The 23,933-nt window shown below is 35.8% G+C and overlaps 2 protein-coding genes across 2 annotated transcripts; both read left to right on the top strand.

The window, feature by feature from the left end:
• Positions 1-2,605: 2,605 nt before the first annotated feature.
• Positions 2,606-3,531, top strand: LOC113176784 (olfactory receptor 4C45-like). Its single transcript, XM_026381326.2, is given in 2 exon segments — positions 2,606-3,344; positions 3,347-3,531. Coding segments are annotated over 2 exon segments (918 nt in total). The 5' UTR covers positions 2,606-2,611.
• Positions 3,532-17,689: 14,158 nt separating this feature from the next.
• LOC113176783 (olfactory receptor 4C5-like) lies at positions 17,690-18,660 on the top strand. Its single transcript, XM_026381325.2, has one exon. It carries the CDS (start codon positions 17,722-17,724, stop codon positions 18,658-18,660), a length of 939 nt encoding a protein of 312 aa, XP_026237110.2. The 5' UTR covers positions 17,690-17,721.
• The last annotated feature ends 5,273 nt before the right edge of the window (positions 18,661-23,933 follow it).

Here is a 23,933-nt window from a genome sequence, read left to right on the forward strand (position 1 = left end):
ATCCTAAGCCATGCTCTCAAGGTCATAATTATAAAAACAATGACAAACAAACAAACAAAAAAACTTATAAAGAAGTTTGCAAAATTGTATTGCTCAAGTTTCATCCTAAACTGTAGCCTGGACATACTTTTACTCCCACATTAAGTGATTTTATAAAGCTAGCCACTAATTATGTTTGTGGGCACCAAGTGGGAGTAAGCAGAGGACTTTTGTTGTTGCCTTGGAAAATATTTCGGCAGAGCCAATTATGGATCCTCTGGGTACTTGAGAGGTCAAAGCATTACCAAACCCTGCAATCTGTGAAAGTCAATTTGAACATCTCTCTAGAGTCCAGGAGGAGAGAATTATAATGATGGGGCTGTGAGCCAATGACAGCAGCAGAGCCATGACCAATGAGATGGAGAATTACTTGCTTGTGAGATCCCACTCCTGAGCTAAGTGGGTTTCTAGGGCAATAGAAAGGAAAGGAGAACTTCATTTAAGATGCAAGGAATCCCCTCTCCACATTGCTCCTAGGCTCTTAGGAAGCAAATGTTTGGTCAAATTGAGAAAACAGTGTCTAATCGCAGGATTCACTTATGTTTTAATGTTGAATATAATGACTTTTCCTGATTTGGATAATTAAGCTGTGTTCCTTTTATTTTTATTTTGGATTCAATATAGTTCAAAATACCTGAAATTATTGTTTCCTGAAAAACTATATATAGAAGATTCATGTATACTTTCATAGGAAACCAAGAAAATGAGCATGAATTAAGTTCTAGAGCTATCAAAGCTTCCTAACTGAAATGCTTTGTTTTTCTGACAAAATCCAGACTGACAATGGTACCATATGAACGAAAATGTCGACATTGAAAAATGGTCTGGGGCAACAATAATTCCAGTCTCAGCTGATGGAGTCCATGGAAGGCTGTGTTGCAAACTCCCAGAGGAGAAGAAAACATTGACAGAGAATTCCACTATCAACAGACACAGGTCAGTGAAAACTAAACATTTTTCTCCAAATTTTTAATCAAGTAACTTCATCCAGCCAACTTATTTTCTCTGAAGTTGTTTTTGTGAATACATATTTGATTAGAAGTTTGCTATTTTGCTCTGAAAATGAAAATGGACACAAATTTTCACTGAAAATATCAGGTGAAAACATGTTCTATAATTTGCTAAAGCATGATGATTAAAATGACTAGAGTCACTTTTAAGACAGTGTGATAATCATTTATGTCTAAATAATTGCAATAAGTCTGTGGAGTTCTGTTTGTAAAGGCTTAAAATTTCCCTTATTCATAACTTTCATGTTGCCAATTTGAAGTTAGATTTTGTGAATTAAGTATATTAAGAAAAAATAATAATAACTGTATTTAGCATCCACAAGAGCCAGGAATAGAAAGGAAAAAAACTCAGGGATACACTTTTGCTGAAAACCAAAAACATTTGTTCACACTTTCATAGAATCTGAGAGGTCTTGAGGATGAATTCTGTGTCCAGAAAAACTAATTTTTTTTTGGAAAATTATGTGATTATGAATAGTTTGGGGCAGAGATTGGAAAAAGAAAAAGGCTAAGAAAAAATTAAATGGCTTATGTTCTTTTGTAACAACATGGACTTAATTTTGAAAACCTACATCTAGATTATTCAAAATAAGGATTATTTTAAAATTTTGTAAATATGCAGTATTTCTACCAATTAGGCATGAAAATTACAAATTCATCTTATCTGACTGAATTTATGCTATGATAATTGTATCTTCTTATCTGATCCTAATATTTATATCTTGCCAATAGTAAGTTCATGTCATTTTATTCCATTTGTAAAATGTGAGTGAGGAAATATATCTAATCTGGAGTGTAACACAGTATCTATTAAAATACCAATGTAAGGATAATTTATTTGTAAAATACTGTGAACTTTCAGGGAAACATTGTACCATTTACATTCATATCCAAAGATGTGGCAAGCAGAGCATGAAATGGTGGCATAGAGACAGTCACAACAATGGATCATTCTTGTTGAGCTGTAGTAAAGAAAATTCCTTGGCATTTAGGAGAAGAAGAAAAAAAAAACACACTTCATATCTAGCTCAATTTTATGTCCAAATGACAGAGAAAAAACAGCTCAGAAAACATAGCTGGTTTAGATTCAGAGAAACTTGGCACCTTAGTATAGGATACAGTTGATTTTAATAGAATATTATGTTCATGTATCCATAGATGTCCATGAAGATAAAGAAATATAATTATAAAATAATCGTCATTGATGATATTTGAAATCCTCCCAGCAATGAAAGAAAGCCATCTTTGAGATTTTTTAGAGAAAGAAAGAATGTTCAGAAATTAAAAACAAGTCAACATTCATAATAATGCCTTGTTGTTTTGTGGCACCTATAATGTATTGTACTATTTGAAATCTAACCTCCTTCTGTTCTGTACAACTGCCTGTAAAAGAGGTGAGATAAATAAAGACTAACTACATCCATTGCAGAGGGCCACTCTAAAACGATGATGAAGCTTTAACATGGAATTTGAGCGATCATCCCTCAGACACATCCATGTTTCTTTGTTTGTTTGTTTTTCAGATAAACTATGCCCAAACACAAGCTAAATTGACAGGAAAGATGAACAATGTAACAGAATTCATCTTGCTGGGCCTGACCCAAAATCCACAACTGCAGAAACTCTTATTTACTGTGCTTCTACTGGCCTATTTGATCACACTGGCAGGTAATATGCTCATCTCTGTCACCATCTTCATCAGCCCAGCCCTGGGCTCTCCCATGTACTTCTTTCTGTCTTGTTTGTCCATTATAGATGGTTTCTACTCTTCTTCCATAGCACCCAAAATGATCTTTGACTTGATCTCTGAAAAGAACACCATATCCTTCAGTGGCTGCATGACTCAGCTCTTTACTGAACACTTTTTTGCTGCAGCTGAGATCATCCTGTTAATGGCCATGGCCTATGACCGCTATGTGGCCATCTGTAAGCCCTTGCACTACATGACCATCATGAACCGGCAGGTGTGTGCTTTCCTGGTGGGGGCTGCTGGGGTCTTGGGGTTTATTCATGGAGGGATACAGATTTTGTTTATGGCTCAGTTACCGTTCTGTGGACCTAATGTCATCGACCACTTTATGTGTGATTTAATTCCTCTCCTGGAACTGGCCTGCACAGACACCCGCACTTTGGGGCCCCTGATTGCTGCCAACAGTGGGTCACTGTGTTTGATCATCTTCTCCATGCTGGTGGCTTCCTATGTCATCATCCTGCGTTCCCTGAGGTCTCATAGCTCTGAAGGGCGCCGAAAAGCACTGTCTACCTGTGCCTCTCATGTCACAGTTGTCATCTTATTCTTGTACCTTGTTCATACCTGTACCTCAGACCTGTGGCCTCCTTCCCTGCTGACAAAGCTGTGACTGTGTTTTGTACCCTAGTGACACCTATGTTAAACCCTTTGATCTACACCTTCAGAAATGAGGAAGTGAAAAAGGTTCTGAAGAAGATCTGGCTTCAGTTGATGAAAGCTGATGAAAAATAACCCTGTGGGTAGTTCCCTAGGCAAGAATATTGAGAGATATTTTATAAAGCTGTATTCTCCTGATTCATTAAATTGTAATGGTCAATTGTCCTGTGTACATCAAAATTTTAATTGGCATGTAATTGTATATATTCATGGGGTACATTGTGATAGTTCAATATATGTAGCAAATCAAGGTACATAGAATTTCCACTATTTTAAACATTATTTTTTTCTAGTGGGAATCTTTAAACTCTTCTTTTCTAATTCTTCAGAAAATATGGAATAAATTGTGAACTACATTCACCCTCTTGTTCTGTAGAACACTAAACTGATTTTTCTTATGTAACTTGTTACTCAATATCCAACCTTCCTCTATTATCTTTTCACGTTCTTCCTCAACTCTAGTAACCAGTACTCTACTCTCAACTTCTATGAGATCATATGTTTTAGATTCCGCATGAGTGACACATATGTATGGTAATTGTCTGTCTTTTTTCCATTAAATTGTCTCTTCAGTTGCACCCATGTTGCCACCATTGCAGGATAATATTTTTTTATACCTGAATATTGTTTCATTTGATATACACATGTTATAAACTTATATATACATAATTTAATTGGGTATTCATTAATCCAACTTAAGTTATATTTATATTTGTACCAATGCATTCATAAAATGTGGTTTTCAATAGCTTTGCTATTAAAGAACAGATATGGGCAAGTATTCACAGAGTTAAATTGTCAGCCTCATTGTGGTGGTACACATACCAATAGCAATATCTGTGACAAATTTCATGCTCTTTACTACAGCAAGAATGAATTTTTATTTTAAAAGAGAAACAGAAAAAGTACATGAAAAATCTGCAGAACAGTAGGAAATATCTTCAAAAGTATATTCATCAAAAACTGCTTTTAATCTTCATAAATCTGAAAGATTCTATTACAGTGATAGAAAACTTTTTACTTAACACAACCATAAAATGAGCACGTTCAAAAAGAACTTATTTTGACAATTTCATCTCTACCATTCCTTCCTGTATACAATGATCTATAAAAGGATGTGGGGAGAGAATTGGCTGGAGCAAAAGAAATAAAACTGATAAATTTTAGAGGGTTAAAACTGAAAATATCTGAACACTGAATTTGAGTTTTGGACATGAACTCTGAAAACAGCTGTTACAGGAAATCACAAGTGTTGTTAAGAGCAACTTGTGTCATGGAACTGAATGGTAATGTTCTCAAATCTGGATTGCTGAAAAGAATGCTAATCATGAATGCAATGTTATACTAAAAGCTTCACAAACCATCAGATGCTTCAAAAGTTCTAAAGTTAGAGCTTTAGAGAAAGAAGCTTCTTTTCATGCTGTTACCTGCATTAATTGCCATTATAACTGTAAGCCAGTTCCTTCACCTCTCTCTCTCACTCTGTATCAGTAAAAGGGACATTATGTCTTTTTTCTTAAATAGTGAGAATCACATTACTTATACTGGAACCATGTCTCAGTTGAAAAATACTAAAACTTGCTCAAACACTGAATGAGCTTCAGGGATGTCACTAGGGCACAAGGGATGCTGGGGGCCAAAGTTCCTGACAGAAGTCAAAGGACACCACTAGCATCTGTGACTAGGTATGGCTCAAGGAGGACTAGACATTGTCTCAGCCTCACTTCATCTCAACACCTCAACATGTATCTGAATGTCACTCAGTAATGAGTAAGGACAGTACAAAAGCTGATTGTCATGTTTACATTTGTGCTTAATGGAACTGAGTCCAGGTCTGAAAGGCAGGAAGAGTCCATCCCCAGCTTCCTATTGTGGGATTAAAATACCCAGACATATCTACCTAGTTACAGAAGAGGGAACGTGTGGGAGTCATTTTGAGATCTTTGGATCAATACTGACCTAAGAACTCATTTATGTTTTGAAAGTAGTAAATTAATTTCTCTTTAAAGCATTTTATTTTACTGAATTGAAAACTAAATCATGTTGATTTATTGTGTTCAGCATGATGTCTTCAAAATATGGATACATTGTGCAAAGGCTTAATTGAGATAATTAACACAGACTTTACCTCACATGATTATCCTTTTTGAGGTAAGAACACTTAAAATCTAATTAGCTAGATTAGCTTAGATTTTATGTAGCTAAAATCTGTCTTAGGTAGAATTTCAGTCTCAATCAGTTTGACTCAAAGCTTTTGTACTTCATTCAACCTCATGGTGAATTCCCTGGATAAAAGTAAACAGGTCAATCTCCTATGTTTGTTTTAAACTTCTTCCATTTTTTTGGAATTGTCTTCTTGAAATCCTTTACCCTTCACTTGTTTTGACTCACTTATGGGTAGATTACTTTCACACAGAAATGACTGAAAATGCTGAGTCTCCAAAGATTCAGCTAGTGATTTACCATGAATGTTTTGATTCTCATGTTAGAGGTAATGCATTTAAAATTAATTACTTTTTCTGCTTGTTCCAGTTGTATATAAAGTAGCCTTTGGCTTGAAGTGTGGTACTTTCCCCTGATAATAAAAGCAAAAGAAAAAATTGTTAAACGTACTTGACATAAGTATGAATTCATCCTAATATAGTCCATTAAGATAGAAACTTCACTTAATGGGCATGAATTCAGAGAGGTCAAAAAAGTCATATTTAGGTTCCTTGCCAGTGGCCACATAAGAAAGTGTTGTAGGAGCAAAAGGTCAAATATAACTTTCCTGTTGTACTCACTGGTACATTTTCCATAGTTCTTAAGATCTGAGTATTATCACTAGTTTTAGCCTCTTCTATTTTCCCTTTTGTTCAACAACATGTGACAAGAAATAACATTTACCAGGCTCTAATTAATCAGCTAGTATTCATTTTTTATATACCATCCTTTACTGTATTCTAAAGTAGGAGATAAAACACATATACTTGGACAAGGAAACTGAGCATCAGAGAGGTGTATTAGTTTTTGTTGGTTTGTAAGCTAAGCAAAAAAAAAAAAAAAAAAAAAATCCAAGAATGTAGTTTCCATCTCTCAGGCTAGCATAGGTTTAGTCAAGTCTATAGGTGAAGTCAAAGTTATAACAACAAAGCAATAATTAAGAAGGAAAGTAGCCCTACAGACAATGTGTTGGGAAGAAGGTTTTGGAATCAATAGAAGGATTGGCCTGGAATAGTAAGGGAAATATAAATGAGTGCAGAGTCCATAAGTATGTAGGTACATAAGGAATTCCTGGGATGAGGAGCTGGATATCATCAGAAAGACTTTGTCTTGCAGGGGGTAAAATCACCATATTCTTACCAATAATAAGCGATCATTCTGAAGTGTAGCATATCAAATCAACAAATATATGAAATGATGCTCAACATTTCTATTAATTAGAGTAATGCAAAACAAAACTACCTTAAGATTTCACCTCATTCCAGTCAGAATGGCAATTACTAGAAATACAAGCAACAAAAAATGTTGCCAGGTATGTGGGGAAAAATTGCTGGTGGCATGGCAATTTGGTACTCTGTGAAGCAGTATGGAGATTCCACAGAAAACATGGAATGGGGAACCACTATTTGACCCAGCTATCCTACTCCTAGTTTTATACTCAAAGAACTTAAAATCAACACACTATAGTGACACAGCCACGTCAATGTTTATAGCAGCTCAATTCACAATAGTCAAGTTATGGAAACAATCTAGATGCCCTTCAACAGATGAATGAATAAGAAAATGTGGTAATATACATAATGAAATATTACTCAGCCTTATGGAAGAATAAGGCATTTGCAGGTAAATGAAGGGAGTTGGAGAATATCATGTTAAGTGAAAAAGCAAATCCCAAAAAACAAAGGCCAAATGCTCTATCTGATTTGTGGATGCTAGTTAACTATAGGGGTGGGGGCTAGGGAAAACTAGAGAAACTTTGATGGGACAAAGGGGACTGAAAGGAGGGGAGGATGTTTGGGGGTAGGAAGGATATTAGAATAAATCGAACACTATAACCCTATGTGTATATATGATTACATGACTGTTGTAACTCTAATCATGTAAAACCAAAAGAATGAGAAGTTATACTTTATTTATGCATGTGTCAAAATGCATTCTACTGCCATTTATACCTAAAAAGAACACATAAAAAGCATAGCATATCTATTTTCATGTTTATATTTCTCTTTTTATTATCCATCCATATATAATTATGTTGTGTTTTAAAAATAGTACATAAAAATAAAAAGTAAGGGTGGAGACGAAGATGGTGATATGGAGGAAGTATGCAATTTTTGTTTGTTCCTAGCTCAGGATTCAAGCATCAGAAATACTGCTTACAAGTGTTGGGGGTGAGAGAGAAATGCACCGAAATTTAATATCAGCATCATAGAGACACAGAAATTCAAGCATTTTGAACATAGGAGAGGAAAGGATTCCCCAAGAATCCAGCCTGTAATGCCACTGTTCCAGTTCACTGCAAAGCAGAGGGGCCACCCAGGCAGAACAAGAGCCAGATTCTGCTGAGAACACTTGGCCTTGGGAACGCATAGCCACAGGGATGGTCTGAAATTGAGGGACCCAGAGGCACTGCAGCCATCTGGTGCATGATGGGTGTTCCATGCTTCTCAGCTAGAGAGCTGATGTGGGATGCCATTTTGAAAAGGCTACACAGTGGGTTTTTGCTTTGGGAGCCTGGGGGTCCTTAACAAGCTTTGATGAAGTGTTGCACTAAGATATCTAGAGTGCTCCTCTCAGTGCTCTTCTGAGGTGGGCACAGAAGGCATCGTGCATAGGTTGGACTCAGGCCAGAGGTAGAGAGTGAAGTGAAGCTCTCTGTCCCTTTGGGTTTGATGTCTTGTGGCTAATCTCATGGAGTTAGCCACAAAGAATCTTAAAACTGGGAAAGCAGGCACATTTGCACTTAGAATTTTATCTGGGGAAGTTCTTAGTTGTGGACAGTGGGGTGTGTAATATCAGTGGACAGTTAATCATGTTGCCCTCAACACAGAGTCCACAGGAATCCTCCCACCATCCAGAGACCCAATAGATATTTCATGTTCCAGGGAACCAAGGTGAGAGCAAGAATTCACTCTAGAGAAATACCTCATGACAAATCCAAAACATTGGTCAAAAGTAATCCCCAGCTGTCTGATCTTCAGCATCAGCCCTGTCCTTGGAGTGAAACTTCCTAGCTTGCACAGATAAAGTATAATTTTCACTACATCCCATTCTGTAGTAACTTAATTAACGTATTAACTTTGTTATTAACTTTGGTGACAAGGGGATCTGAGGGCTGTCACATATAGTTTCAGTTGAAGGCCACTCCAGCTGCAACTGAGTGAGCATCTCAAAGAAGACAGGGTTAAACCTCCAGCCCTTGCTCTCCCACAGGAGCACAGGGCTGCAGAGGAAAGGGAAAGGAAGACAGTAGGGCACAGGCAGTGAGTAGGCATTTCTGCCAATAGTTGGGACCACCTCTGTGGAGACATTTCCTCCCTTTTTCAATTAGAGTATTTTTCTTCTTTTTCTTTCTGGTGTGTGTGTGTGTGTGTGTGTGTGTGTGTGTGTGTGTGTGTGTCTGTGTGTGTTTTCTAGCTCTCCTGATTGATTCATGAATATACACATATTCTTTTTTCTTTTTCTCATTGTCACTTTACCCCTTCTTTTTCTTTTTTCAACCATGTGTTACTTTGCTTGGCTTTGATTTTCTAGAGGTAGCATTTCTTGGTCTTTTGTTTGGTGGAACTTTTTGTGTTAGCTCTTATTTTTCTATTATTTTTTCACTCTTCCCTTCTCCCCTCAGGAGCTATGTTCATTTGATCTGACTCTCTTTAGTTATGTTCTTCCTTTTTGCAATGTTGTACTGCTCCATCTTTGTAGCTACCTCTCTCTTGCTTTATATCTGTTCAACTTTTGAATATTTACAACTTTTACCTTCCACCCCTTTTCCTTTTCTCTTATTGAACTGTAATTCTACTTTCTTGAATAACATTTTAGTTTATATTATTACTGCTCTTGCCCTTAATGCTGTTGTGGTTCTTGATACTGCAGGGAGCATAATTAACATCTGCTATGTATTAAATGCCTGATCTAGTTCTTGGCTCTTTATTGTAGTTGCTGTTGTTAAATGATGATCCAAGCAATTTACTTGTTGAAGTAGTTAATGGTGTGTATGTGTGAGAATAGAAACTCCAGTGGTCCATTTTCAGAATATAGCCTAATAACTTCCAATTGCAGCTATTTAAATTAAGCCCTTCTTTTTACCTTCCCCAATGTTGAAATTAGCTGATCACAGATTATAATTCCAACCTCCTCCACTCAGATTGATGGGCCTCACTGCATTAGGGATATAACCAGGCTTACTTCACACACATTGTCTAGCCAAGTTCTGGTGTCACACCTGTCCAACAGGAGTATAAGTTTGCTTTGCCCACCCACTTTTGAGCACATGTTAGATTTCTTGGGGACCTTGATCTGTCTAACATATGTCAAAAGAAGCACCACACATTTATTCTAATGTTGAATATTGATTACTACTGCATCTCAGCACAGTTCTAACACACCTGTCTTCACATACAAATAACCCTGCTCAAGCCTCAACAATACTTTAACACATATAATAAGGAAGAGAAAAGGAAAAAAAAAATGACGATGCCTCAAGTAGCCATGACTACAGGAGAACATCTGGTAGTCATGGACATCTAATCTTACAGAAAAATCAAAGAAATATTCTAAAATAATGAACCAGAAAATCTCATGGGTTTCAGTGACCCTACAGGAGTGAATTAAATCAGTAGTTCTTCAAAGACAAAGTGAGAGTCACTGGCAGTTGAAACTAACACTCAGATGACACTGAGCCTACATGTTGAAGCTAAGAAATACCAACATGACTTATTACAAAAGAGATAACTACAAGCCAATGGACATCCTCAACAAAGAGGAAGAAGAATTCATCTCAACAGATGTACAAGCCCAAGACCTCTGAAAACATGAAAAAAAAAAAGGACAAACAAGTCTGTGACCAAAAGTTATAATCCTCCAAAAAAAGAACACACAGATATGAAGGAGGATGAAATTTCAAAGAAAGACTTTTAAAAATCAATTATGGAAATTGTTAGTGGTATGAGAGATGATCTAAGAAGTGAACAATGAAATTAATTGCGATTGCAACTATAGGAGGTAAAAGAAAATTTTAATAAAGAGATGTAGTTTCTGAAAAGAAACCCATCAAAACACTTGGCCATGTTAAACAAAAGTTATAAAATAAAAAAAAAACCACTTGAAAGTGTCACTAACAAGCTAGATTATGTAGAAAGAGAAACTCAGAACTTCTAAATCAGGTATTTGAGCTGGAATATTCAGAAAGTACGGGAAAGAATAAAAGAGTTTCAACAAAGCATACAAGAAATACGGAACATTAAGAGATCAAAGTTAAAATTCATCAGAATAAAATAGGGCCCAGAAATGCAGGATATAGGAATTAAAAAAGAAATTTTTCAGTGAAATAATAGCAGAAAAATCCAAACATTAGGTCCAATGAGGCATCTATATATAGAAGTCATATAGAATCCTGAATAGGTAAGATCAAAACAGAACCTTCCTAAGACATTGGAATCATTATCAAAATGCTGACAGTGAGAATAAGGATAGAATATTAAAAGCTGCAAGAGGAAAATTGTAGATCACATCATTTAAGCAGACCAAAAAGAGCCACTTCAGACTTCTCAACTGAGACTCTAAAAGCTAGAAGGACTCTGAAGAGAGAATCCAAGATCTGAAGAAAAATAATTAACAGCCAAGGTTGCTATTTCCAGGAAAGCTATCATTCAGAATTAAAGAAGACATAAAACCCTTCCATGGTAATGACAAATTAAAACATTTCATGTTCATTATACCTGTACTTCAGAGAATATTTAAATCCTACACCAAGAAAAACTCAAAAAACACATCCAAGAAATCTTTAATGAATGAAAATCTATAGAAGAGTAATTAAGCAAATGAAAATTAAGAAGAAATTAAATCTGTGGAAAACAACCAAAGGACTAGAAATAGCAAGCATCTCTCCATAATAACTCTGAAGACGAATGATCTCAACTCTCCAATTAAAAGACATGGGCTGGATTAAAAAACAAGAACTATCTATACATTCTTTATACCACAATCAAGTGGGACTCATCCCAGGGTTGTAAATTTGGCTGAATACACTAAAATCAGGAAGTATAATTCGTTAATAGAATCAAGAACAAAAATCACTTGATTACCTGAATAGATGGTGAAAAAAATGCCCAAATTCAGCAGATATCATTTCAAAACACTGAAAAAAAAAGTAGAATACAAGCTTTCCTCAACAATGTGAAGGCCATATATGAAAAAAAAACAAAGCCAACATCATCCTGAACTGAGAAAAACTGAAAGCATTAGTTCTAAAAACAGAAACAAGACAAGGATGCCCACTCACACCACTCCTATTCAATATAGCTCTTGACAATCCAGACAGAGCAATCAGGCAAGGGAAGGGAATTAAAAGGATACAAATAGGAAAAGAAGAAATCAGAATATCTCTCTCCACTAATGACATGATACTGTGTCTAGAAGTGTAACCTAAAAACGTCAGCAGAAGAATTGATAAATGAATTCAGCAAAAGAGCAGATTACAAGATGAATATTCATAAATCAATAGCTTTTCTATACTCCAGTAATAAATTTACCAAGAAAGAAATCAAGAAAACTACTATTTCAAAATAATTTCAAGACCAAATAGTGCATAGGAATCAATCTAAAGAGGTGAAAGACCTCTACAAGGAACATTATAAAACACTGATAAAGTCCTTAGAAGATGAATAGGTAGACTTAATATCACCAAAATGACTGTATTACCAAACACAATCTACAGGTTCAATGCAATTCCCATTAAAATACCAATAGCATTCTTCATAGAACTTGAAAAGCAGTATCTGATATTAAATTACATCACAGATTTATAGGAACAAAAAGAGCAAAGTAATGGCTTAAAAGGTGGTATAAAGACCAATTTAATAAGCTAGAAGACCCAAAGACAAATCCATGTGAACCTTGAAAAAATGACAAAATCACATGTCATGAAAAACACAGCCATTTTAACAAGTAGCATTGGAAAAAAAAAATGCTTCCCACATGTAGAAGAAAGAAACTAGGTCCCTACCTCCTGAGTGCACAAAATTATGCTCCAAGTGTATCAAAGACTAATGAATCAGATGGGAAACAGTGAAACTTCTATAAGCAAACAAAGGTAAAATCTCCAATAGCATGTCTCAGGAATTAATTTCCTTAACAAGACATAGAATAAATATGTGGCATGACATTCAATTTAAAAGGTTTCTGCAGAACAAAGGAAACCATTATGAGCATGTAGACAGCCTACAGAATGGGAGGAAATCTTTTCCAGCTACCCTTTTAAAAACAGATGAATATCAGAATATATGAAAACAAAGAGTAAAAACTCAATCCCAAAAAGAAAAAATAATAATAAATGGGCAAAAGATTTAAAGATACATTTGTCAAAAGAAGAAACAAAAAGAGCCAACAAATACATGAAAAAATGTTCAGCATCCTTAGCATTCATGGAGATGCTAATCAAAACTATACTGACATTCCAACTCACTCTAAATAGAATGGCTTAGGAAGAAAAGAAAAAAAAAATGCTGACAATAATGTGGGTGAAAGGAGAATTGTATGCCATGTTGGTGAGACTGTAAATTTATACAGCCATTTTATGGAAAATTGTGTGCAGATTTCTCAAAAAAACTAAAATAGATCTTTCATACAAATCCAGCTATAGCACTCCCTGGTATTTATCTAAGAGTATCAAAGTCAAGACAGCAGAGAGACAGCTGCACACCCATGTGCATCACAGCACTATCCACAGTGGCCAAGGTAGGGAATCAGCCTAGGTAACCATCAGCAGATGAATGGATTTAAAAAGTGGCATATATACACAATGGAGTATTAATGAATCAGTAAGATGAGTGAAATTATGTCAGTTGCAGGAAAAAAGATGGAAGTGAACATCACCCTGTTAAGCAAATCAAACCAGACCTAGGAAGACAAGTTTCACAAGCCTTTTCATATGTGAAATCCGGTTATGCGGGACAATAAGGAGTAGAATGGAGACTATTAGGGAAGGGAAGTGTGCAGGTGTGGGGGAGATTTAGAGTGGGTTATGGGAAAAGTGACATTCAATAAAAAGGTTTCATGCATGCAGGAAAATGTTACAAATAACCCCTTCTCAGTAACATTCAGAGGCACTCATTAATGTTTTTAAAAGCAGCCAAAGAAACAAGTCCACTACTTAGAAAATAAAATGGCCACCAAAGCTCATAATCTTAAGCATAATTCTGAGTTTTGACAATGAAGAACAGTTGCTCTAGCCTACATGTGTCTCTTCTCAGGATATTAATAACAGAATGGTAGCTTTGCACTGACTTCTATGTCTTCACTTGTTATCTAGTTAATCTCCATTACAATTCTGAAACAAGGATTGTTAGGGCTGTTTCACAGGCTTGGATGGATGATGCACCCATATTCTCACAGAATGGTCTGTGCCTTGGGTTTCAGGCTCCTTGAACATTTTCTGACCAGAGTCATAGAGATGCTACTAAACCAGCAGAGCTGGCTCTCTTCCCCACACCACCCTTTGGGCACAGAGCTCATGGCCACAAGAGAGAAAACAGGAAAGATTGATTTGACTGCCAACCTGCTTGAAGCTGCTCATCCTAATCCTCTGGGAGCTAAAGGGTCAGAGCACCCCTAAGCCCTGCATGTGCATAAGAGCAGTAACTATTTCCCAGAATCTACACATGAATTGTTGATAAGCACAGACTCAGAGGATTCCTGACCCAGGAAGATCACATCAGCCACAGATTGCCAATGCTATTTAGTTCTGAGTGTCCAACTCAGTTGGATCCAAGGTTTCATGATCTAAGGGAGTTATCTTTAAGATAAGCATAGGCTTGCTTGGAATCCCTGACTTCAGGGACCAGCTACACCAAGACAACTTTCCTGTGTTACTGATTTGTAAATGCCTCATATTAGATCTCCCATAACTGGTTTGTATGCTTCACTTCATCTGGTCACTTCAGCTGGCCAAGGCATGCTGAGGGGGTTTGGAGCAAGGTTAATGTTTTTTGTTGTTGTTGTTGTTGTTTGTTTGTTTGCTTTTTTGTTTGTTTTCCAAAACATCAATTTCCATAGAAGCCTAATGCTTTGAAGCTGACTTTAAAGATTCATTTTCTGTGTTGGGCAGCTTCTGCCTCATATTCACAGGATCTTGCAATCCTATGAAACCAAATAAACCCAGTCCATACATTCAGCTTTATTTAGGAAGCTTCTGTTTTCTGCCGTTTTTCCAAATAACTGAGGAAAAGAAATTCTAGGTTTAAGAAACAAATTGATGTACCTGCAAAGCAGAATCCAGTGTGGCTCAGTGTGCATGCTAGCTCCATGAGAGGGTTCTCTGCAAATCCAGATGACCTGTGACAAAATCAACACCCACAAACCCACACAGAGACCTACCTAGGTATAATATGTGACTTCCTTATTCGTATTTTTATTTTTTTTTGTCAAGGTGACACTAGAGTCTTGGGGTTACAGGTAAGTTAAATGTATGTATCTGTTGTCACAGATTTTTATGAGTAATGACCAATAACCCAAGTCTACTCAAAAAAAAAAAAAGTCACTCAGAATATCATGGATCTAGCTCTGATAATGAAGTGAAAGTTCACTTACTGATGGTAATATACACCATTTGTAGAAAACACAGATGAGAAAATATTTTAAATGACACATAATTGTCCATTACCATATAATTAGGATAAGCATTATTTGTGTATAGTATGCATTTTTGAAATACTTTTCGATGGATATGTATTATTTTTGACAATTTAGATCATAATATATGAGCTATTGTATATTCTGTTTTTCACTCTTATTAAAGTGAATGTTTCCACATTACTAGTTTGTGCAGATAATTGTAATGTCCCCTTGATGTTGTAAAATTCTAATTCATTTAAATTTTCCTCTTTATGTAGACATTTGGAGAACATTTGAAAGAACATTTGTTTTTAGTTTTTCATTACCAAAAAATATAATGTGAAATAAATTATATCTATATGCATAATTTTTCATATATTTATGGAGAGTAGATTTCCAAGGATAAGGGGTACTGGATAAAAGGACATGAGCAGTTCTAAATCCCTTGTTTAGAGTTAAATTTCAGAATATTTTATACCAACACACATTCACCAGCATAAGATGTTATAACTCTCATCAATATTTATAAGTTTGCCAATGAAAAACATAGCTTTGTCTTTAAATTGCATTTCTCTGATGACTTATGAAGTAGAAGATTTATTTACCTGTGTGATGTCCTTGATTAAAATTATTTTTATTAATTTTACACTATTTATAATGGTGAAGGATTATTTTAATTTTTTTAAAAACGATTTCAGTAATCACCATTGCCACATTGTTACAAGCAATTTCCAATATGTTCCATATGTTTCTGTGGCAAACTGCATCATTTTTTCATGTGACTTGTTCCATCATTTTCACTTAAATGCTCCTTCTAACTACATATTAGATATATGTTGATATCTTCCATTTTCTGTTCTTTACAGATCTTTGTGTTACCTGACATTTTATTACATGATACCTTTTCACTTTTTTGTGACAGCATTAAGGAAAATTAAGTTTCATAAAATGCCTATATAGTTATTGAAAACCTTTTATGAACTATGCATTGTCATCTTTTAAATATTCTTGAAAGATAAGACTTTTTTGTAATATGACTCTATTTTCTTTTTATTGAGTTTATGTATGTCAATTACTTTGTATTTTTAAAATAGTAAAACACTTTTAACTGTATCAAGTCTATTTTTTTTGTTTTGTTTAACGTATGTATTTCTGTATGAAACTTTTTTCCTAAGTATAGTTGGTCAATTTTCATCTCTTGATTACTTATGTTCTCTCAAATTTGGGACAAATTTTTAGAGAATAACAAGCATGCTATCATGCTATGCATTCTTTAATTTTTATTTACTTTTTATCTTGAATCATACTTATAATATGGTTAAAATTATTTTCCAATCAAGTAGAACAAGTATAAGGAAAGCTATATTTTTAACTTTATGATTCAAACTTTGAAATGTGTAATGTTATTCTTCAATTTCTTTACATAACTTGATAATTTTCCCATTTTATATATGAAAAACTTCAGTAGCATTGAGACCAGGATCTGGACACCACATTTTTTTTACTAATAATCAGTGTAATTAAAGAAATAGTTTATCTGACTCCAAATAACACTCTGTTCATCAAATTATGGTGGTTCTGCTTTCTCAGCTTAAAAGTGTCTGTTCTGTAAACAAATCCAGAGAGAACTTTTCATAGTTTTTCCTAACCTTGATTTTTGTTTGCAAAATGGCCTGTGATCCAAACATGACAGATGATCAACAGAGAGTGAAGTGAATTCTGAATTTTTAAGTAAATTTGGACATTCCGGATTATATCAACTCTGTTTTTTTTTTTTTCGAAGACATGCTTTTTCCAGAATTTTAGTTTTCATGATATGTATTCATAGTCATTGAATTGTAGCATGAAGCCACAAATAAAACTGGCAGATGTATCTTACTGTAGCTTTAAGCATTCCTTAAATTCATTTGATTCTGTTATGTTAATGCTTCATCTCCAATTTTAAAATTGTACACATCTGATATTTATAGTCACCTTGAAAACGAGTTAAAAATAACAAGACTGACAACTTTCTCTGTAGCTTCATCAATTCCAGTGAATACAGAATAGAGTCCAGTGTAGACTCCCATGGATTTAAAGGTCTGCTCTCCCTATGTTCCACTTTCTTTGAGGAAAATACTGTGGCAGTTATTAGGAGAGTAGCCATACATGTACAGTTACAGGGAAGGCAGTGTGATAAAACCATGCTTATACATATGAATGAATTTGGTGTGTGTGTGTGTGTGTGCACGTGCAGGTGTGCATTCCCACGTTTTTGTGTAAGAAAGAAGAGGGCTATGTGTTCATTTTATAACTAATAGTATTGCTTAACTTTGAGTTTTGAGTTTTTCTGCTTTTTTCAGTGTTACAAAAAATATTCTATTCCAAGTTATTTCATTCTTCAAAACTTGCCACAATTTAAATATTTGTACTATTTCACAGATCAATCAATCACACCAACACCATATTGGATTCATGGAGCAAGTGAACAATGTGACAGAATTCATCCTGCTGGGCCTGACCCAGGACCCACATGTGCAGAAATTCCTCTTTGTTGTATTTTTGATCATCTACTTTCTCACCCTGCTAGGCAACCTACTCATTGTTGTGACTATCACCACCAGCCCAGCCTTGGGTTCCCCCATGTATTTTTTTCTGTCCTTCTTGTCCTTTGTAGATGGCTGCTGCTCTTCTACCATGACCCCTAAAATGATATTTGACTTACTTGCTGAAAAGAAAACTATCTCCTTTAGTGGGTGCATGACTCAGCTCTTTGCAGAACATTTCTTTGGGGGAGTTGAGATCATTCTGCTCACAGTGATGGCCTATGACCGCTATGTGGCCATCTGCAAGCCCCTGCACTATATGATCACAATGAACAGGCGAGTATGTGGCCTCCTGGTGTCTGTGGCCTGGGCTGGAGGATTTCTTCATGGTCTGATTCAAACTCTTTTCATGGTCTGTTTGCCCTTCTGTGGCCCAAATGTCATTGATCATTTCATCTGTGACCTTTTCCCCCTCCTGAAAATCTCCTGCACAGACTCTTATGTCTTTGATCTCTTTGTGGCTGCCAACAGTGGGCTGATGTGCATGCTCATTTTTGCTATTCTCATCACCTCCTATGTCCTCATCCTTTGCTCTCTAAAGACTCGCAGTCATGAAGAACAGAAGAAAGCTCTCTCCACCTGTGCCTCCCACATTACTGTAGTCATCCTCTTCTTTGTACCTTGTATTTTTGTATACTTTCGGCCCATGATCACCTTTCCCATTGACAAAGTGGTGGCTGTGTTTTATACTATGGTGACACCCATGTTAAATCCTTTAATCTATACTCTCAGAAACACGGAAGTGAAAAATGCTATTAGGAAGCTCTGGGGCCAAAGAATCATCTTGGGCAACAATTCATATGAATAGAATGAAATATAACCAAGTCCACTTAAAAATAGAAACTCCTTGACATTTACGGATTATTGACCAAAATGACTTTGCTAGCCAACATAAAAGTTTTCATTACAGGTGTAAATCCAATAGCTTATGTAAGCAATATAACAACTGTCTACAAAGCTTTGGGTGACTAGTATGTCCAACAGGCCAGGTAGTTGCAGTATTTCAACAAAGATATTTAATAGCTGAATATTTGTACTGCTCAGTATAAATACCATCCATCAAAATCAGGTCACTATCCCTGTGAAAGACAGTGAACAATCATAAATGAATTGGTTTTGAGAAATGAGAATCATTGAGACAGGGCACATCCATAAATTAAGGATATTTGTTGCACAACTCTAAGGGGCACCAATTGCCTTAAAATCTTCCTATTTCCAAAAATCATTTTCTCTAATAAAAGACATGGAGGGATCTAAAATTCTTCCAGATACAGACATTTCTTCATGGTCTTGGACATTATTTCTCAGATAAAAGATACTTTGGGGAAAACTTTCCTACACATTACTGTACCTCCCAAATAGCTCTTCTGGGCTGAATTTGTGTTAGGTAATAGGGAAAAAGGTAGCTCACATGTGCACATGTGTGTATACACACACACATGCACACACGCATGCACACACACACAATTGATGATATCTGAATAATCAAGGCAGACTTTTTGCACATTCAAATTTAAGGAGGAAAAAAGAGAAAAAAAATTAAGGTTAAGACCAGAAAACAAGTCCTGCAAATCTTATAGTCATCACTTCTACTGTCACATAGATTGAATTAAAAAGGGCTCCTTTTCAGAACCTATGTCTTTTGTTAAGTATACATATATAATGAAGTTCTATTCAGCCATCAAAAGGAATGACATTTACAGGGAAAAAGGGTATAAATGCAGAATATTATGTTAAGTGAAATTATTCAACTCAGAAACTCAAAGTTTGAATGTTTTTTCTCATATGCAGAAGCTAGAGTAAAATAAAAGAAAGGTGGAGGGAAGGATAAGATAACATGAGAATCCAACCAAACACAAATTAATAGATCAGTGAAAGGAAGTAGAGGAAGGAGAATGGAAGAGGGAGAGAGAACAGGAGGGAAAAGGGGAAGGAAAAGGGGGGATCCTGAACTGAAATTGATTCCCATGCATGCATGTGTGTGTCAGGATGAAACCAGCTACTTTGTATATATTACATGCAGATGACTTTCAGCAGGTTAATAAAACACTGATTTCAAATTGGACTTGAGATTTCCTCAGTTATGGATAACCCATCTGGTGATCATGAAGCGTCAATGTGCCAAAGATTTACTTTCTGTCCACATTCTTTTAAGTAGGATCATGTTTGCAGAAGTGACTGACACATGTCCCATACAGACAGAACTAATTAGCACCCAATTCTTAATCCACAGCTTTCTTTTCCCCTCCTGCAGCAAGGCTGAAAGATGAACATTGAGATGAAAGGGTCATACTGAGTAACCATGGAGGACACCTGTGTTAGAGAAATTCACAATCTTTAGAGGGTGAAGAAGAAATAAAATTGTATGTGTTAAAGCACTAGGATTTGGTTTTGTTATCACAAAAAATGCATCTAATCCCAAGTAAGGCATAAAATAACTTCATCCTTTAAAGACTCATCAGTATTAAGAAAAGAATAGGTTAACATAATATTTGCAGTTATCTCAATCTCCTATAGTGTAGGGTGTGTAAATATCAATCCTTATAAAACCAAATCCACAGAGGGATTTTTTGGGTTCAATGCAACTAAATTACACATTTACAACACAAATTTATATAACTTCTTCTTATTCCTATTTTCTACAATATAAGGCAAATATGAAGAAAATTCTACAACTTTATACTACAGCAGTGCCAAGAAAAATTATGACCTCCAATGTGAACTAGAATTGCAAAGCCTCCAGGGCATATTCACTCAATAGCTCCTTTTTTTCCTACATGTTTTCCTTAGCCTATACTCCAATTTTCCACCAATTCCCTATGATCTATATTCTACTATTTTTCCTTAAATAGCAGAAGATTATGCTTGCTATTTGTCAGGAAAATAGACAAAACAACATCATTTTTTTCAATCTTAAGTTTCTTCATGAACAATTGTATCCAGTTTCTAACCAGAAGATGAAAAAATAAGACTTATAGTGCCTGTGTTACCTCATAAACATCAAGTTAAACAACTATTCAATATACGAGCACCTCAAAGGAGCTTAGGAAATTAGATGAGAATTTATAGCTCCTGGACATAGCACAGAAACAAGAAATGATATGTGAAAGGGGATGGGATAGAAACTTTTGCAATACCTGCATCACCCTCCCCCCAACACCTGGCAGCACAGCATGGAGAGATATGATGTCCCTGGGGGAAACAGAGGGAAGTGAGCTGTGCCTTGGACATTAACCAAGCCTGCCTCAATCAAACCAACACTGACTGCACAGTTGGCCTGCTCTCCAAGCCCAAATACCAGCAGGCTGACCCCAGCAGCTTCAGACCTCCAAATTGTCCCACTCAGACTAACCCTCATATATTCAGCCTCAGGTCTGTTCTTGGCAGCTGTGGACAGTGCTGGTGGAAATGGTGCAGCTGCTTATGAAAAACAGAAAAAAGATCCCTTGACTGCTTAAAAATCAAACTACCATAGGATGCACAAACCCAACTTCTGAGTATTTATACAAAAGAATAGAAATCAAATTGCAACTTTCTTAAAGTCCAAAATGATTTCAAAATGAAAGACAAGCAAGACATGGTGGTGCACACCTGTGATCCCAGTAACTGAGGAGGCTGAGGCAGATGTTCATAGGTTCAAGGCCAGCCTCAGCAACTTAGCCTGGACCCAAGCTATTTAGTGAGACCTTGTCTCAAAATGATAACCAAAAAGGAGATGGGACTACAGCTGATTTGTTGCACACTACACAGTTCACTCTTCAGTAAGTATAAGGGAAAAAACAAATCAAAACCTGATAAAACAAAACCTGCATCAAATAAAAGAATTGAAATAAAGAAATGTAAGAAATACCTGCACTTAGTGTTTTAATTGCAGGATTAAAGAGATGAAATTTTTTAAGCATTCCTGTATAGAGCAATGGATAAATAAATAGTGGCGTATACATAAAATGGAATTCTCTTCAATCCTACAAAAGAAGAAATCCAGCCAAAAGCAACTACACAGATGAACCATGAGTGCAACATTTCAGATGAAAAAAAAAAAATCAAAGGAAAACAAATACTCCATTATTCCACTTATATGAGGTATCTCAAATATTCAAATTCACAGAAATATTGAGTAGAGTGGTCATTGCCATAGGCTGGGTGAGCAGAAATTTCAGAGTGTTTATTCAACCAATACCAAGTTTTAATTATGCAAGGTCAATAAGTTGTAGTGATTTGTTGCATAGCATTATGTCTATAGTTAATAGTAGTGTATTGTATACTGGAAATTTGTTAAAATAGTAGATCTCAAGATAAAATAAATGCAATAATAAAAAGCAATCAATAATGAATAAAGAAAACATCATGTGTATACAAGAGGGAATGTCATTCCCTCTTTAAAATAATTATTCATGAGTTGTCCTTCCACAGAGTCTGTTACCTGTGATCAGCTGAGGTCTGAAAATCCCAAATGCAAATCTTAGATACAGTTCACTAAGTTTTGAATTGCACAATGTTCAGAGCAGTGTGATTTGTATTCAGAGCAGTGAGACCATCTCGCTCTGTCCCATTGGACCGGTGAATTCTCCGTTGTAACAGTGTGTCTACACCATGTGAGCTACATGCCCACTTGTCACCCAGCAACAGTCTTAGTTGTCAGACTGACTGTCACAGTTTCTCAGTGTTTGTGTTCAAATAACCCTTACTTCATTAATCATGGTCCCAGGAACAAGAGCAGTGATACTGGTAATTCAGATATGCTAAAGAAAAGCCACAAAGTGCTTTCTTTAAATTAAAAGACAAAAGTTTTGACCTAACACACAGAAGAAAAATCATGTGCTGAGGTTGCTAAGATCCATCATACAAGCACTATTAATGAAATTGTGAAGAAAGCAAAAGAAACCCAAGTTAATTTGGCTGCTGCACTTCACACAGCAATATTTATGACCACAGAGGGGCTAAGTGCTTAGTGTAAGGGTTTGGAGCTGTCTCATTTCGGGAATCCATTGGAGGCTTTGGAACATATTCCCTGCAGAAAAAGGAAGATCATTGTCATTTGTTTTCCTTTTCAATTGTAACTAGTTATTTTAAATTGACAGGTTAATTTGTATATGGTTATCTTGTACAACATGATGCATTGAAATCTATCCATTGTGGGATGGTTAAATCAACCTAACTAAGTGGGCTTAATTCACACAGTTGTCATTTCTGTGATGAGAACCTTTAACATCCACACTTGGCATTTTTCAAGAATACAACAAATTGGAATTTACTATAATTACCAAGCTGTACAATAAATCTGAATTTATTTTCCTTATCTGACTGTAAATTTGTATCCTTTCACCTGTTTTTCCCCAACACCCACCAGCCTACCTACCCTGGAACCCACCATTCCACATTCTACTTTGTGAGATCCATCTTTTTAAATTTTACATGTGAGCTGATGCAGAATTTGTCTTTCTGTTCCTGTTTTATCTCACTTAGCATTTCATCCTCCAAGTTCATCCTTGTTGTTGAAAATGACAGAGTTTCTGTTTGATTATTGAAGAATGTCCCAATATGTTGATGTACTACATGCACTTCATCCATTCAGCAGTTCACGAACACCTCGGTTTATTCCATATCTTTGCTCTGAAGAACAGTAATGGAACAAATGTGAGAGTTTAGATGTGTCCTCAGCATAGAGATTTTATTTCCTTTGGGTATATACTCAGAAGAGGAAATCTGTGATCATATGGCAGTTCTCTTTTGTATTTATTAAGGAAACTCTAACCTACTTTCCATAAGGCTGGTAATTCACATTCCCACCAGCAGTATGCAAATGTTGCCTTACCCTCATATCTTTACCAACACTTGTTATCTTTTGTCTTTTGGGCTTTTGGGCACAGATATAACTGGGGTGAGGTGCTCATTGTGGTCTGAAAATGCATTTCCCTGATGATTAAGATGCCCAGAATTTTCTAACATACCTGTTGGCCAACTGTATATCTTCTTTTGAGAAAAGATTATTTAGGTTCTTGTTCATATCTTAATTGGTTTATATAAGCTATTTGAGTTCCTCCATTATTTTGGATAATAGCACTTCAATTAGATGTAAGT

Source organism: Urocitellus parryii, chromosome 4 (assembly GCF_045843805.1).
Source record: "Urocitellus parryii isolate mUroPar1 chromosome 4, mUroPar1.hap1, whole genome shotgun sequence".
NCBI classification, from domain to species: Eukaryota; Metazoa; Chordata; class Mammalia; order Rodentia; family Sciuridae; genus Urocitellus; species Urocitellus parryii.